Raw genomic sequence first — 14,157 nt, 5'->3', positions numbered from 1 at the left:
AGTTAGATTTGGCTTGCTTTAACTATGCAACCCAATCAATGAAAAATAATTAACTAATTCAGTCAATAACCCTTCTGTATCATGCTGAATGACCTTTAGTAAAAATAGTAATTAATTAAGGGACACAATGCAATAGAATGCTGTCTTAATCCCTACTATGCCCGGAGGAGTGTGAGTCCATTATAATACGATGCTGGTCAGATAATTACATTTAAAAGCTAAGTCTAAGGTGATTTATTTATTTGCTCAAGAACTATCCAGCACCATTACATACAGAAGTCTATTAGTAGTACTTGTTACTTGTGTAAGCAGTACTAAATATCTTAATACTACTCAAAACATCATGATAGTAATACCAGGGATGTACAATAATTTGGTTTAATTATTTAATGTAATGTTTATACATATCACTATAGAGATGTCTATACATAATCTATGGAGTCATAAGCTATGGAGAAGAAACAGCGATGCTAGGCAGCCTGTAATCCCTAATGCCTTGACTTGAAAGGGGTTTTCTCAGAATCAACACCCTGTTCTGAATTTGGATTGGTGTATAGAATGCAATTTTCATTTATATTTTCCATGATTGACTATGTATTAAGTATGTATCCAAGCCTAGAGTAGATATACGATAAGAATTAAAAGAAGTCCGTAGAAACTAGTAACTAGTAACCAGTAGTTAAAATTCTATAATATACTGTAGGATAAAACAAGAGAATATTCATTCCTGAAATAATTGAAAATCTTCAAACCTGAAAAACATACTTAGAAACACTAAGCAGATGTTGCCCAGGCTGGACTCTAATCCATGGCCCCAGTATACCTCTATATACCCATGCAAGTCAATGCCTCTGAATTAAAATTCAAGTTAGAATGCAAATAATTTTCAAACTATATCTACAGGATACACACAAATCTTGTTAAGCATTTTGTATCCATACAAATTAAGCATATTTTATCTACTTTCCATTGTCAGATAAGGTTATGCTGTAATACATGACATTTCATGGTTTGATGTGTAAGATTCTATATTCTTTTGCTTTAGGGTAATTGCCTACAATTGATGGGGTCAGGTGCTTATTTTAATTATCTGCAGTCACAGTTTGCTGATCATCTTTTGTCGCGGCATGATAACCTTCTGTTTTAATTTAGGGCACAGTCTGTGGCCAGCCTTGCCCTGAGGGTCGCTATGGCAGAAACTGTACTCAGGAGTGCCAGTGTCATAATGGAGGTACATGTGACTCTGCTACAGGTCAATGTCACTGCAGCCCAGGATACAATGGAGAACGGTGAGTTAGTTACATTTAGGATATAATGAGTCTACAATTCTAGTCTATAACATTGCAAAATTGAGAATGAGGACTTTTTTTTATTCAGTGAATTATATTAATTTTAGTGTTTGTTATAAAGTACCTTCTTTGACTAAACTATCAATCCTTTGCAGGTTGCTAATCCTAGTGAATCATTTTATAGCTATATTTTTACATGTGTTTAGATGCCAGGAAGAATGTCCTGTTGGGTTGTATGGAATGAACTGCGCTGAGACCTGCCAGTGTCTTAATGGCGGAAAATGTTACCACATCAGCGGTGCTTGCCTCTGTGAGCCAGGTTATACCGGGAAACACTGCGAAAAGACACTGTGCTCAGAGGGCCTCTATGGGATAAAGTGTGATAAAAAGTGCCCATGTCATGGAAAGAACACACAAAGGTAACAGAAATTTACATTCTTAGTGGGAGATTTATCAAACATGGTGTAAAGTAAAACTGGCTCACTTGCCCCCAGCAACCAGTCAGATTCCACCTTTCATTTCTCACAGACTCTCTGGAAAATGAAAGGTGGAATCTGATTGGTTGCTAGGGGCAACTGAGCCAGTTTCACTTTACACCATGTTTGATAAATCTCCCCCTTAGTGTACACAAACTCTGGGTCCGCTTTATTTATCATTTTTCACAACCAAAAATGATCAGGAAACCTATACCAGATCTGAGCTGGCATAGGTTTCCTGGCGCACACACTAGTGGCAGTGCGCATCTGTTTCAAGATATGGAAATAAAAAAGGTTTAGGTTCAGCCATGTACCAAACATGGCTTAAGGGGTTATTTAGGCATATACATTTTTTATATGAAACTGGGTCTGCAATAAGAAAAAATCATAGCCTACCTGCAGCTCTTGCAGCTCTTGGTGTGTCATCAAGACCCCCACTTGTTGCTTTGCTTCCTACTTCCAATATGGATTCATGGGGAACTACCCGCAAGCCAATCACTGGCTGCTGCAGTGTTTCATGTCAGTCAGGATTGGCTGAGCCCATCTTGAAAGTAGGAGGCAAAACCACAAGCTGAGGACTGGCGGAATTAGATAAGTATGACTTTTTGTAAGTTTTTAAAATATATATATATTTTTTAAAAATAGTTGGATTAATGATCATACGTGGTATATTGAGGCACCCCAAAATGTGAGAGGACTGGCCAGCAAATCAGTTTGTGTAATTGGGAGTATATCATTCTGGGAAGAATTACAGTAAATGTGAAATGTTTCTCTTCCTATAATTAAGTGGATTCACATAAGTTTATTTAGTATACAGAGTATTCAGCATTTCCTGGATTTTATTGGTCTGTAGAAGAAGAAAACACCATAAAATCAACATTGCTATTAGAAAAAAGCAATCTCATTTATTGACTTTAGGTGATTAATCAGCGTTAAGAGGATAGTTAATGCTTTGCTGGCTAATCTTGGCTATGAGTGATTTTGACTACTCATTTCAGACACATACCCCCAAGCAGACCTGATTCCTACACAATCTGAAAAGAAGGGGGCGCCTGGTCATTAGTCATGCTAAACCAAATTTATTGCAAGACAAACTCATTGTGTTATTCTTGTTGTTATTCTTCTTCTCTGTATCTCTAGATGACATAGAATTCCAGGGAATTGGGTTAAAAAAAAAAAATTCTTTCACAATTTTTTGGTTATGATAAGAACATTGTCCCATTAAACAATTTTAAAACTATTGAGTACACAGTATAGATTCTCTCTAGTTTATTGACATTATATACAGTGTTTCTTCTCTATCAAATGACATTTACATAAAGAATGAATCATTGTCTCCAATTTTACACTCTGATAAATCTAGGCCCATGTCTTCTGACCCAACAGCTGTAGGTAACTAAACAAATATGACACCTGGTTATTACAGTTAGAAACTTGAACTATGGGGATAACATTATTCATGTCTACACATGCAGCCATGGACTTCTCATACTATGATTTTATTTATACAGTTATAACTAGAACTATCATTGGAAATATCTTAAAAAATATTTATTTTTCACACAGCCACCAAAACAAAAAATACCAAGGGTATTACATACAAAATCATCTTCCTATTTTCCTACATTGGCTTTTTATATATTTATAGTTGAGCAGGCCCCCCTCTATTTTGAGACATCTCATAACTATGATGCACCATGTTCTTTATGCTCTATTTCATTACTAAATAAGGTGAAATAAAAGTGTACCCCGTACTGAACCTTGGGGCACATCGCTAGGGAACATTCCGAGAATCACTGACCACTCTTATGCTACTATCATGGCTTCTGTTATCCAAAAAGCAAAGCTTGTTGGTCTCATTTTGTTATTGGTAAAAATATTATTTCAGGTCTATACATGTTTTCCATTATTTACCTCCATTAGTAATTTCACCTAATCATTATAATGTAATGATGATGTTTGGCGATCCATGCTCAGTGGTTAGGTTGCCATCACCCAGCGTGTTCAGTGCTTCAAGAGTACCTGTCATTTAGAAAACCTTTGACACGCCACTGGGACATGTCAAACATTTTGATCAGTTGGGTTCTCACCAATTACAAAAATGAGCAATGTAAAGTGCACTTCACCGTTGTCAATTATCTCCATCCACGAGGACCATAGACTTAATAATGCTGCTGGTAAGGGATGGCTGCGAGCTGGGAAGTGAAATGCTTTACTGCATGCTTCTCCCTGCTCTCCCGTTTTCCTGATCAAAGCTTTTGACATGTCCCTAGAACATTTCAAACATTTTTGTAAATGACAACTTAATTCTATGGACAGCACAGTTAGAACAGTTCACTGGTCAGTGCTGTTGTCTTCCAGCTCTGGGGCCCTGATTTCCAACCTAGCAAGGGTAGCATCTACATAGAATTGGTATATTCCCTCTAGGTTTGTGTGGGTTTTACTCTGGGCACTCAGGTTTTCTCCCACACTACAAAAAAGGTTAGAATGATCCAATGGGTCATGTGATGTCTGTACAGCATATATGTGGTAGTAGATAACTGATTTAGATGAATCTTAATTAGAAGTGGACTCTCTGGCCATCGAATGGTTGCCTCTCAGTAGGCACTTGTGTCCTTCCAAGAATTTGTGAACATTCACCACAATCTGCCATTTTGAAGGAATACCTGTCTTCTCTGTCAGGTTGTAGCACACTGATCACTTTATCCAGTGCCTAAATTACCCCCCCCCCCCACACACACACACACACACACAGTTTCCTCCCACCAATATATCCGAGCCCTCTCTGTCAGATTATCATGTCATTGGCCAAACCTAGTGCTTAATTACTTGTAACAGCAATAGACTGTTACAACATTAGGATAAAACATTAGGATAAAATAAGAATCCACAGTGTAAGCAAAATTGTACAAAAGGAAAACAACAGTTTTTCTCATTTTGAGGACCAAAGAACATTAAAAAAGCAGATTTAGATACAGACGCTTCTGCTTAGTTCTGTAGAAATCGCACAAGAGAAGTTACACAATGTAAAAAATCTGTTTGCTCATGTCTGTATTGTGCAAGATCCGTAACATTATTTTTACGGATTGTAACATTGTATTTATATAGGAGTAGTTGTGCAGTAACTGGCTACTCCCCATGCAGTAATTCATATAGTTCAGTTTTCATTGCTTTACCTCCCATTCAGCCTGTTAATTCCACAGACGCCCAGAGGAGGCTGACAGTCTAAGGATCCTCATAAAACAATCTTAACATTGACAAGACATTTGATTTGGTTCTTAGACCTGTCCTTGTAGTCAGTGGGAGGACTGTACTAGAGAAAGCGGCACAAGTGTCCTATTGTACTATTACACAGCTGACTATGTCAGTTTGTTATGTAGCAGCAGCTGCCTTTAACTAGATGTTCAATGGAGCTGCTGATTCAGGTAGAGACAGATGGTCTTCTACCAGGTACTGGATGTATAACTGTAGCCTGAAAAAGTAAAGGTCAGCGCAGCAACTTATTTCCTTGCCAACAGAATATGAAAAAAAAAACTAGATACTTTATCATTATTAAACAATTTCCAGAACATGTGTAACCATAGTTTACACTCCGGCCAGGATCGCTAGCGGCGCCGCAAAAAAACTGTCAGTTTTCTGCAGACGCTATTCATTGAATAATGGACGCAAAGAACCTGTCAGATTACACAATGGAGCGTGCAGCTCCGGCCGCACGCTATATTGTGTGCAGCGGGGAATTCAGCAGCAGTGAAGATCTTCAGTAACACCAGCCGTTCTGTGACACGGCCGGGTCACAGAACGACCGTTGTTATACGCTGTGTGGCCTTACAGCGTGTAAATGGCCAATCGTAGAAGTTATGGTAGGACAATATGAAAATGTCATAAAATTTCCTGTTTTGTTTTTTATTGTGCAGTTTGGAAATAAACCTAAAAAATGAACATTAAATAAAATAAAAAATAATAAAATTTAACATTGTAATCATTCTAATTAGTATTTTATAAAAAAAAAAATAATAGTTTTCTAAGATTCTATAGCTATTGTGTCTGTAATTTTAACACTTTATAAGTTAAAGGTAAAAGATTCCTCGTCATCAGAAAGGTTTCAGCTCAACACTTTTGTCTAAAACAATGTGGGGGAAAAGTGGGATAAATTGTGACCTTGGTATCATATTCGGCCTCAGAATCATTTGTTGACTTGTCTCTTTCATCCTGTCCTCTCAGCTGTCATCCTATGTCTGGAGAATGTTCCTGTAAGCCTGGCTGGTCTGGACTCTACTGCAATGAGACTTGTTCTCCCGGCTTCTATGGAGAATCCTGTCAGCAGATCTGCAGCTGCCAAAATGGGGCAGACTGTGATAGCGTGACTGGGAAATGCATCTGTGCTCCGGGTTTTACGGTAAATAAAGATTTAAGCTGCTCTATTTCCTGCTCTTGTATGTTTTAAGAGAGTGAGGTCGGACTTCTATAAGATGTAAAGATGAGATGCATAAGACATTGTAAAAGACGCTTTAAAATGGAGAAACAAATTACAGCTTCCAAAGAGATTGGTGCTTTACCAACAGATTATTTTGTTAACGCTTTTGGTACAATTATTCAGAAAATCAGAGATAATCATTGGTAGACTCCTAATTCTTTTATAGGGAACCCCCACCATTGTGGTGACACCACATACCATAGCGCCCATGAATTGTATAGACTGTTCAGTTGCACTATTAGGAATAAAGGAATTTTTCACACCATTAAAATCACTATCCATGTTAACAAAATTGTCTTGGTTCAGTCTACACTGGGTACAACTGTGTGCACTGCAGTAGAATTTTACATTTAGGCTATGTTCAGAAAATGACGACCGTTTTTATTGGATGGTCATCATTTTACATCATATAACGTCCATTATTTTAAAACAACACCTGTTATTTGATGATAAACAGCTGTTATTTGCTGTTAAATGATGTCCGTCCCCCAAAAATGGCTGTCAATTTGAGGGTGTGTGAACAAAGCCAAAAATGTAAATATTTGGAGGGAATTTCAGCCAATGAAACTTAATTTTAATATTGGGAGTGAATATCAGGCAACTGTGTGTGATTATATAGGGATTATACCCCTCCATTAATTAAAAAAAAAATTACATCCCCTGACTGTTTAATCACACTCATCCCCTTATATTCATGCCCACTACTTAAATTAAAGGCAACCTGTCACTAGGTTTATGCTGCCTCAAATGAAGGCAGCATAAACTAGTGACAGAAATGCTGAACAGATCAGGGGATTAATTAAATCATTCTGTTTATCCGTTCTCCTAATATGTAGGAGAATAAGATTCTTGCCACAGAATTCCCTCCACCCTCCAGCTGCAATTGACAGCTGACAGCCGATACACAGGATGGATAAACAGAATTGGCATCATCAGCTAGTGGTCAAAGTATGCTGAAGCCCATGAATATCCAAGACTACTGAGCTTGTGCACATAATGGAGAGAACTAGTTATTGTCCATGTTATTTAAAAGGATATCTCCAAATCAGCTGCAAAGAGCAATGTAAGTGATACATCATTCTGTTTGGTTTCTCTGTCACTGTTTTATGCTTCCCTTAAAGGGGTTGTCCGGCGCTAAAAAATTATTCACAGAATAACACACATTACAAAGTTATACAACTTTGTAATGTATGTTATGTTTGTGAATGGCCCCCTTCCCCGTGTCCCACCACCCCCACCCGTGTACCCGGAAGTGAGTATAGCGCACCACACTTCCGGGTACACGGGTGGGGGTGGTGGGACACGGGGAAGGGGGCCATTCACAGACATAACATACATTACAAAGTTGTATAACTTTGTAATGTGTGTTATTCTGTGAATATTTTTTTAGCGCCGGAGAACCCCTTTAAATAGGGCAGCATAAACCTACTGACAGAGTCTCTTTAAGTTTACGGCCCTCTGACAATTATTTGAATTGTTACATAAACTATAAACGCACATGTCTCAGGAATTAGAGGACGCGACGCCAGTAAAAGGGTGTGTTATCAAGGTACCCTAGGCTTTTTGGCATAGTAACATCTCATTTTTGGGTGGGGTTAGCTGATTATAAAATACTGATCATAAAATGCAATTTACTCACTTTGTGCCCCGTTATGTAGAACGATCACCCTTCCTGGCTCCATGCACAATCCACACTCTGCATAGATGGCTTATTGCTTCTGAGATTACATGATATTATGTTGTAAATGAACATTTGTGATGTGGATGGCACTAAATTATGTAAATGAATGGTGTTGCCCATTGCATGGTGTCTAAGGGCTCACAATAGAAAATCCTGCCCCTACCAGCTTAACTTAAAGGTAACAATACATCAAGGTCGCTGTTTGTAGCAGGTGAGACTATGAGGCATATTTATCATTGTATTTGCACTATACCTTTGGCTAATTTGGTGTTTGTGTGCACATCGTAAAATTTGTAACATTTATCAGGGTGTTTGCACTATTTTTGAGCAGTTTATGTCAGCTGCGCCACTTTTCTTTCTTTTCACACAAAGGGGGTTTCATGTTAGCTACTTTATTAGCAGATTTATCATATGTGATTTTTTTTGTTTTTGCACAAAGAATTGTGCAGCAGCACCCCAGTCAGACCCAGTCAGTATTAGCCAATGCTCAATGCCTGTGCGTCTATAGATACATTTTATGCATGAACCAGAGATTTTTGCGCAGCATGTGGAAATTTCCAAATAATAAATGTCCTGCTTGTCTTTACATCACTGTACAAAAAGCAGATTGTATGAGGAAGTTGAGCAAATTAGCCTTTAAGTGTTTTATGTCTGGTTTGTGCTAATAGACTTTTAACAACTCCTTGCGTGTCATGAAATGGTGTTGTTAATAATGTCATAAAATGTTTCTGTTCTAGGGCGCGGATTGCTCAATAGCTTGTCCAGCTGGCACATACGGGAGTAACTGCTCTTCTGGTTGTATGTGTAAGAACAACGCTGTGTGCTCCTCAGTAGATGGTTCGTGCACATGTAAAGCAGGTAGGATTGATTAAGATTTTGTAAAATAATAAAAGGACACTGAATTCCAAAATGTTGATTCATCAGACCTAAAGATTTGTTACTTGACATCTTAAATGCTGGTGTCAATGAAATCACATTAGATGCCAACCTTAGAATTACACCTGCAAAAACCATCAGTTAGATAGATTTTGTTCTATGTATGCCAATCTGTACGGTTATGTTCCCACAATGGGAAAATTACGGCCATCTTTCTGGGTGGTCTTCATTTTAAAGCCAAAAAACGGTGTCTATTGCTAATGACAGCCGCAAATAATGTTCATGATCACTATTTGCGGCCATCATTATAAAGACAGCTGTCTATTGGTTTTGAGAACTTAATCTAAATATGTCAAATGAGGGTCAATTTTGACCATTTAACTATACAAAGTGTCTCCCAAGTGTCTCTCCTTCCAAGCACATTACTTACAATCTCTTTCCTGTTTGTTTCTCCATGGACTTTTCCTGACATCTTCATAAATATACACACTTGGCAGAGCATTGTATGTTTATTTCAACAGGGACATGAGAATAAGCCACTAACAGACAAGCCTGATAGCTACTGATCTCCTATAGGAACATAGAATTTGGCATGTTTGCAGAAGATGGGACCTCCATTGATTTAATCAGTACAGATAACCACCAGTAGCAATATGGAGGGTCTCAGCATATTAAATACATTTCTTCAGAGTATACTTAGATATACTGATTTTGTGATGATAGGTTATATTTTTATAGACTAAGATTTTTATTTTCTTCCCAGGTTGGTATGGTGTGGATTGCTCTATTAACTGCCCCAGAGGATCCTGGGGTTTAGGATGTAATTTTACTTGCCAGTGTCAAAATGGAGGAGCCTGCAATGCATTGATTGGAACATGTACCTGCCCTCCTGGCTGGAGAGGCGTGAACTGTGAACTTCCATGCCAGGTAAAATGCACAGGTTCTTTTTTATTTATTTTATGCTCACCATATCTAAATGCTTTACATTTAAATAGATGGAAATTTGCATTATGCATAATAAATCCTGCAAATGGCCTCAATGCAGCAAAGCACTTAAGCCAATAATCAATAAACATCTATATTTCTACTCATCACAATAATTAAGTCTCTATTGATGTGTCCCTAATAGATTGAGTTATGGAAAGTGTCTGGAGATCTTAACTGCCAAAGCATTGCTAGACTATATATTATATTTTGGGGAAATCAGCAAAATTAGAAAAAGGCAAGGAAATAAGTACATGGTGATATTTTAGGGACTGCATTGCATTAACATTGATCATCTCCTAGGGTTAGTATAAAACACATTGATATTACACTGCTACTACCAGAACACATTTTAAATATCACAGAAAAGTCCAGCATCCTTTTATACAGTTGTTGATATTGTTGTATTTATTTGAAGGATGGCACCTATGGGATGAATTGCACTGAACGCTGCGACTGCAGTCATGCTGATGGTTGCCATCCAGCCACTGGGTACTGTCGTTGCTTAGCTGGGTGGGCAGGTAAGTTACATGCTTGTATACACATGAATTGTTGCTCAAATTAGCTTAGTATATTAAAGGGAGACTATCATGAGAAAATGTGGCTTACCTCACCCAACTTCCTGTAAAGAGTCACCAACAGTGATATGCTTTCAGAGAAATTATTCTTCCTTACTCCATGTGACTACTGTAAAGACAATCTTTAATCTGCTGATGCAAAATGGCTGCCACCATAATCGTGTAAAGGAAACAGTTCCCAGTACCACATAATCAGTGGAAACTTGCGACAAGAGAAAGTACTGATTGTGTATTAAATAGTTCATATCATTCTTATATTGTTCTTAATTGGAAAATCTTGCAGTCTCAACAGGTTGTGGTAATAATATGAAGATGCAACTATTCATGAGCATGGTATCATTTCAGTAAGACCCTAAGTTCAAAAACACATCTGTCATTTCACAGTTTGGGCACCCATCAGTGCAACGGCGGCTGTTGCTACATTGTTCTACTCTAGGTGGACTTTGGATGTGCCTTTAATTGAAAACCTCATTTGCATATTTGCTTTAAACTTCTCCAAAATGGCAGAACCTAGTAAAAAAAGAAGACCGGCTGCAGGTTTGCACGAACCTGCTGATAGTTTCCCTTTAAGATATAAATCCAGTTGTGTTCATAATCTATGACAAATTTCAACAAGTTCTTGTTATAGATAGTAACCTTTTACGTGCTATTTACCATCCTTATTGATCATATTTTACAATTGTTCTATAAAAAGGAACCACTTCAAACCTTGGTAAATATACCTTCTATTAATGAGCTTAGGAACTGCTTGTAGATCCCTTGTGTTTGTTGTTGTCACATCCAAAAACCCACACTACTGTCCGGCCAGGAAAGGAGAAATAAATGACAGTAAAATACAGTGTAGGATGGGAATATTTCCTTTCTTGGGCAGAGGGTTCACATTACGGTCTGTTAGATACCAGCTTTATTAGAGCTGCGGCTGGAGAGGGAATGTTGATTACACAAGACAGTTACAATAGTGCAGCAAGCATAAAGACATGAGCACTTCTCAACAACTGGCTGAAGTTTTATCATGAGCCTTCAGTAATTGCCTAGCAACTTCTACAGACCATCAAAGACCTCTTTGTCCAGAGCGCTGGCTAAAAAAAAAAAAAAACAACAACAAAAAAAACCCAATTCCTTCACAAATCTCCTTATCGACATCAAAACAGACCAAAATCTGTCAGAAAACCAGTTTTACTTTAGAAGCTGCACTTCCAGGGCGACAAGCACTTTTTGTAGATAACATCCAAAGCATCCAGGCTCCTTCACACTGTACAAGCCATTTTGTATGCATGATACAAGAGGCTTCACACACTTTGTAAGTTTGCCAAGTTTCCATAACGTGTAGAAGGTGAATATTTGTCAACTTTCCTTTCATACAAAAGCACAAATCATCTATTCACTTGTCAGGCAGCTTTGATTGTTAAAGCGGAGCAGACACAATTGGATTTGAGACGCTTGCTAGCATGTAATCTGCCCACGGAGCATTGACAGAAGAATATGTTACTCCTCCTAGAAAACCCCATTTTACTTGCTCTTCCTTAGGACTAAAATGTAGCATCTACTAAAGCAGGTCTAAGCCATAATTACGCGTTCTTGTTATAGATTTGTTCCTGGCCAGAGATTAGCGGATCGGGCAAGGATTTGCTCTGTGTAGTTTTATAACACAAGGAAAAAAAATGTAACAAAACAGGGGGCCATGAATGAGCTTCTCAGTGCTGCCTTTTGTAGCGGCCAAATGACGTGATTTCCTTTGTGGCCCTTATCATTTGTTATAGGATTTATAGTAATCTGCTCAGAGATCATTAGAAATTAACCCCCTGACTATGCCCAGAGATAAGAATCAATATTTTGTGAAAGCGGACTGCAGGTAATTATAGTTGGAGAGAATTTCATTAGACACAATATAATCTATATATAATTGTTTCATACTTTGGTTTGTCTTTGATAATTAAAAGGGTTGGTCCACTGATAGAATTTATCACCTATCGACACAATAGGTGATCACAGGGACCCCTAAGGATCTTAAGAAAAAAGTCCCCAAGTATCCCTTGGGAATTAAGCAGTAGTATGCTTGCATAGCCGCCACTTTATTTACAGCTATGAGACTGGCAACGATTGTTCTAGACTATGTCCGTCAGTCCTATAGTCCATAATAGTGAATAGAGCAGGAACCATGCGAGCACACTACTGCTCCATTCACGAGGGCTGGAGTACCCTTTAAGTGTATGACAAAGTGGTTTTAAATCCCTAGCACTAAATTAAATATGCAGTAGATTTTTAATTGCATTTTTCTAAATCATGTCACATGATCAGGGGCATAGTATTAATCTATGGGCCCAGATTGCAAAATCAACCCCAAGATCCCCACAAGCATTACTTGCCATCCATTGTAGAGATGTCTTGGATTCTACTGAATCTGATGATAGATAAAATCACCAATGTTTTGGTTGAATCCAACTATCATGACAATGTGACTTTCAAACCTAATATATCCACTTGGCTTTAGTATTAGATTGCTATGTTCTACAGTACAACTTTAGGCTATGTTCACACTACATAAGTTACGTAATAATCATGGCCGTTGTTGCCGATTTGCAACAACGGCCGTGATTGCTACGAAACTTACGTCATGCTGCAGTCTATGAAATCCCGGCTGGAATCCCTAGCGGCACCGCAAAAAAACTGACATGTCAGTTTTTTGCGGCCGCCATTTACTGAAAACCTGTCAGTGCACACAATAGAATCTGCGGCTCCGGCCGCACGCTCCATTGTGTACAGCGGGGAATTTGGATGTGGGCGCATCAGTCTGCACCCGCATCCGAATTCAGAAGCAGGGAAGATCTTCTCGGTCCAGCCGGTGTTTTATGCCATGTGAACATGGCCTTACTCTTTGATCCAGGATGTTAAAAATAAGTTTGAAAGCTAGTGCACTTGATTTGACAAAAGTTGCACATATAATTTTCATTAGAATTACTTAGCACCAGGAAATACATATCCTTATATTTGCTTGTATCTTCTTGTTATCAGGCATGCACTGTGACAGCGTCTGTCCTGGAGGACACTGGGGACCAAATTGCTCAAAGTCTTGTAACTGCTTGAATGGGGCCTCCTGCTCACCAGATGAAGGGATCTGTGAATGTGCACCAGGGTACAGAGGGACCACGTGTCAAAGAAGTAAGTAAACCCAGCCCAATATGTATTCTTATGATGTGTATGGTGCTGTAAGATGTACTTAATCACTTACATACATAATTCATTCTTTACATGTCTCCAGTTTGCTCTCCAGGATTTTTTGGGCATCGTTGTAGTCAAGCTTGTCCACAATGCATCCACAGCAATGGCCCCTGCCACCATGTGACAGGCATGTGTGACTGCTTAGCTGGATTCATGGGCTCACTATGCAATGAAGGTAAAGTCTTTTTACTTTTTCTGGTTGTGTTTTCTTTTTTTCTTCTTGTGCTGTATGGAAAATGGTAGAGACTGTGGCCAGCAGAATAGATAATGTCTCTGTCAGACATTTTAATTAAACTTGTGCACTGTGTTCCCCATTAGTTTGTCCCAGTGGCCGCTATGGAAAGAATTGTGCTGGCATTTGCACATGTACCAACAATGGGACTTGTAACCCCATCGATGGATCTTGCCAATGTTACCCAGGGTGGATTGGCAGTGATTGCTCCCAGCGTAAGTCTATTCTGGTTCTTTGTTTAAAGGAGCATCTTTATTTTATGCGTTGCTACGATTCATTTATAACTTGTAAATGCCATTTTCCAAGAGATTTTACATCATCAGTACACAATGTTTGTCCTATGCTGCT

At 38.5% G+C, this 14,157-nt stretch overlaps 1 protein-coding gene across 2 annotated transcripts in view; it reads left to right on the top strand.

Moving 5' to 3' along the window:
• The window catches only part of MEGF10 (multiple EGF like domains 10), a 96,896-nt gene that overhangs the window by 61,374 nt on the left and 21,365 nt on the right, over nt 1–14,157 (top strand). For both annotated transcript variants that reach the window (XM_069962623.1, XM_069962624.1), the window contains exons 8-16: nt 1,153–1,289; nt 1,496–1,708; nt 5,987–6,161; nt 8,658–8,778; nt 9,560–9,723; nt 10,199–10,301; nt 13,371–13,517; nt 13,618–13,752; nt 13,896–14,024. In XM_069962623.1, coding sequence (XP_069818724.1) covers nt 1,153–1,289; nt 1,496–1,708; nt 5,987–6,161; nt 8,658–8,778; nt 9,560–9,723; nt 10,199–10,301; nt 13,371–13,517; nt 13,618–13,752; nt 13,896–14,024 — 1,324 coding nt within the window. The remainder of the gene's footprint in view (nt 1–1,152; nt 1,290–1,495; nt 1,709–5,986; nt 6,162–8,657; nt 8,779–9,559; nt 9,724–10,198; nt 10,302–13,370; nt 13,518–13,617; nt 13,753–13,895; nt 14,025–14,157) is intronic.

The sequence above is a fragment of the Dendropsophus ebraccatus genome, chromosome 3 (assembly GCF_027789765.1).
Source record: "Dendropsophus ebraccatus isolate aDenEbr1 chromosome 3, aDenEbr1.pat, whole genome shotgun sequence".
Taxonomy (NCBI): domain Eukaryota; kingdom Metazoa; phylum Chordata; class Amphibia; order Anura; family Hylidae; genus Dendropsophus; species Dendropsophus ebraccatus.
This window is presented reverse-complemented; position numbering and strand designations above follow the sequence as displayed.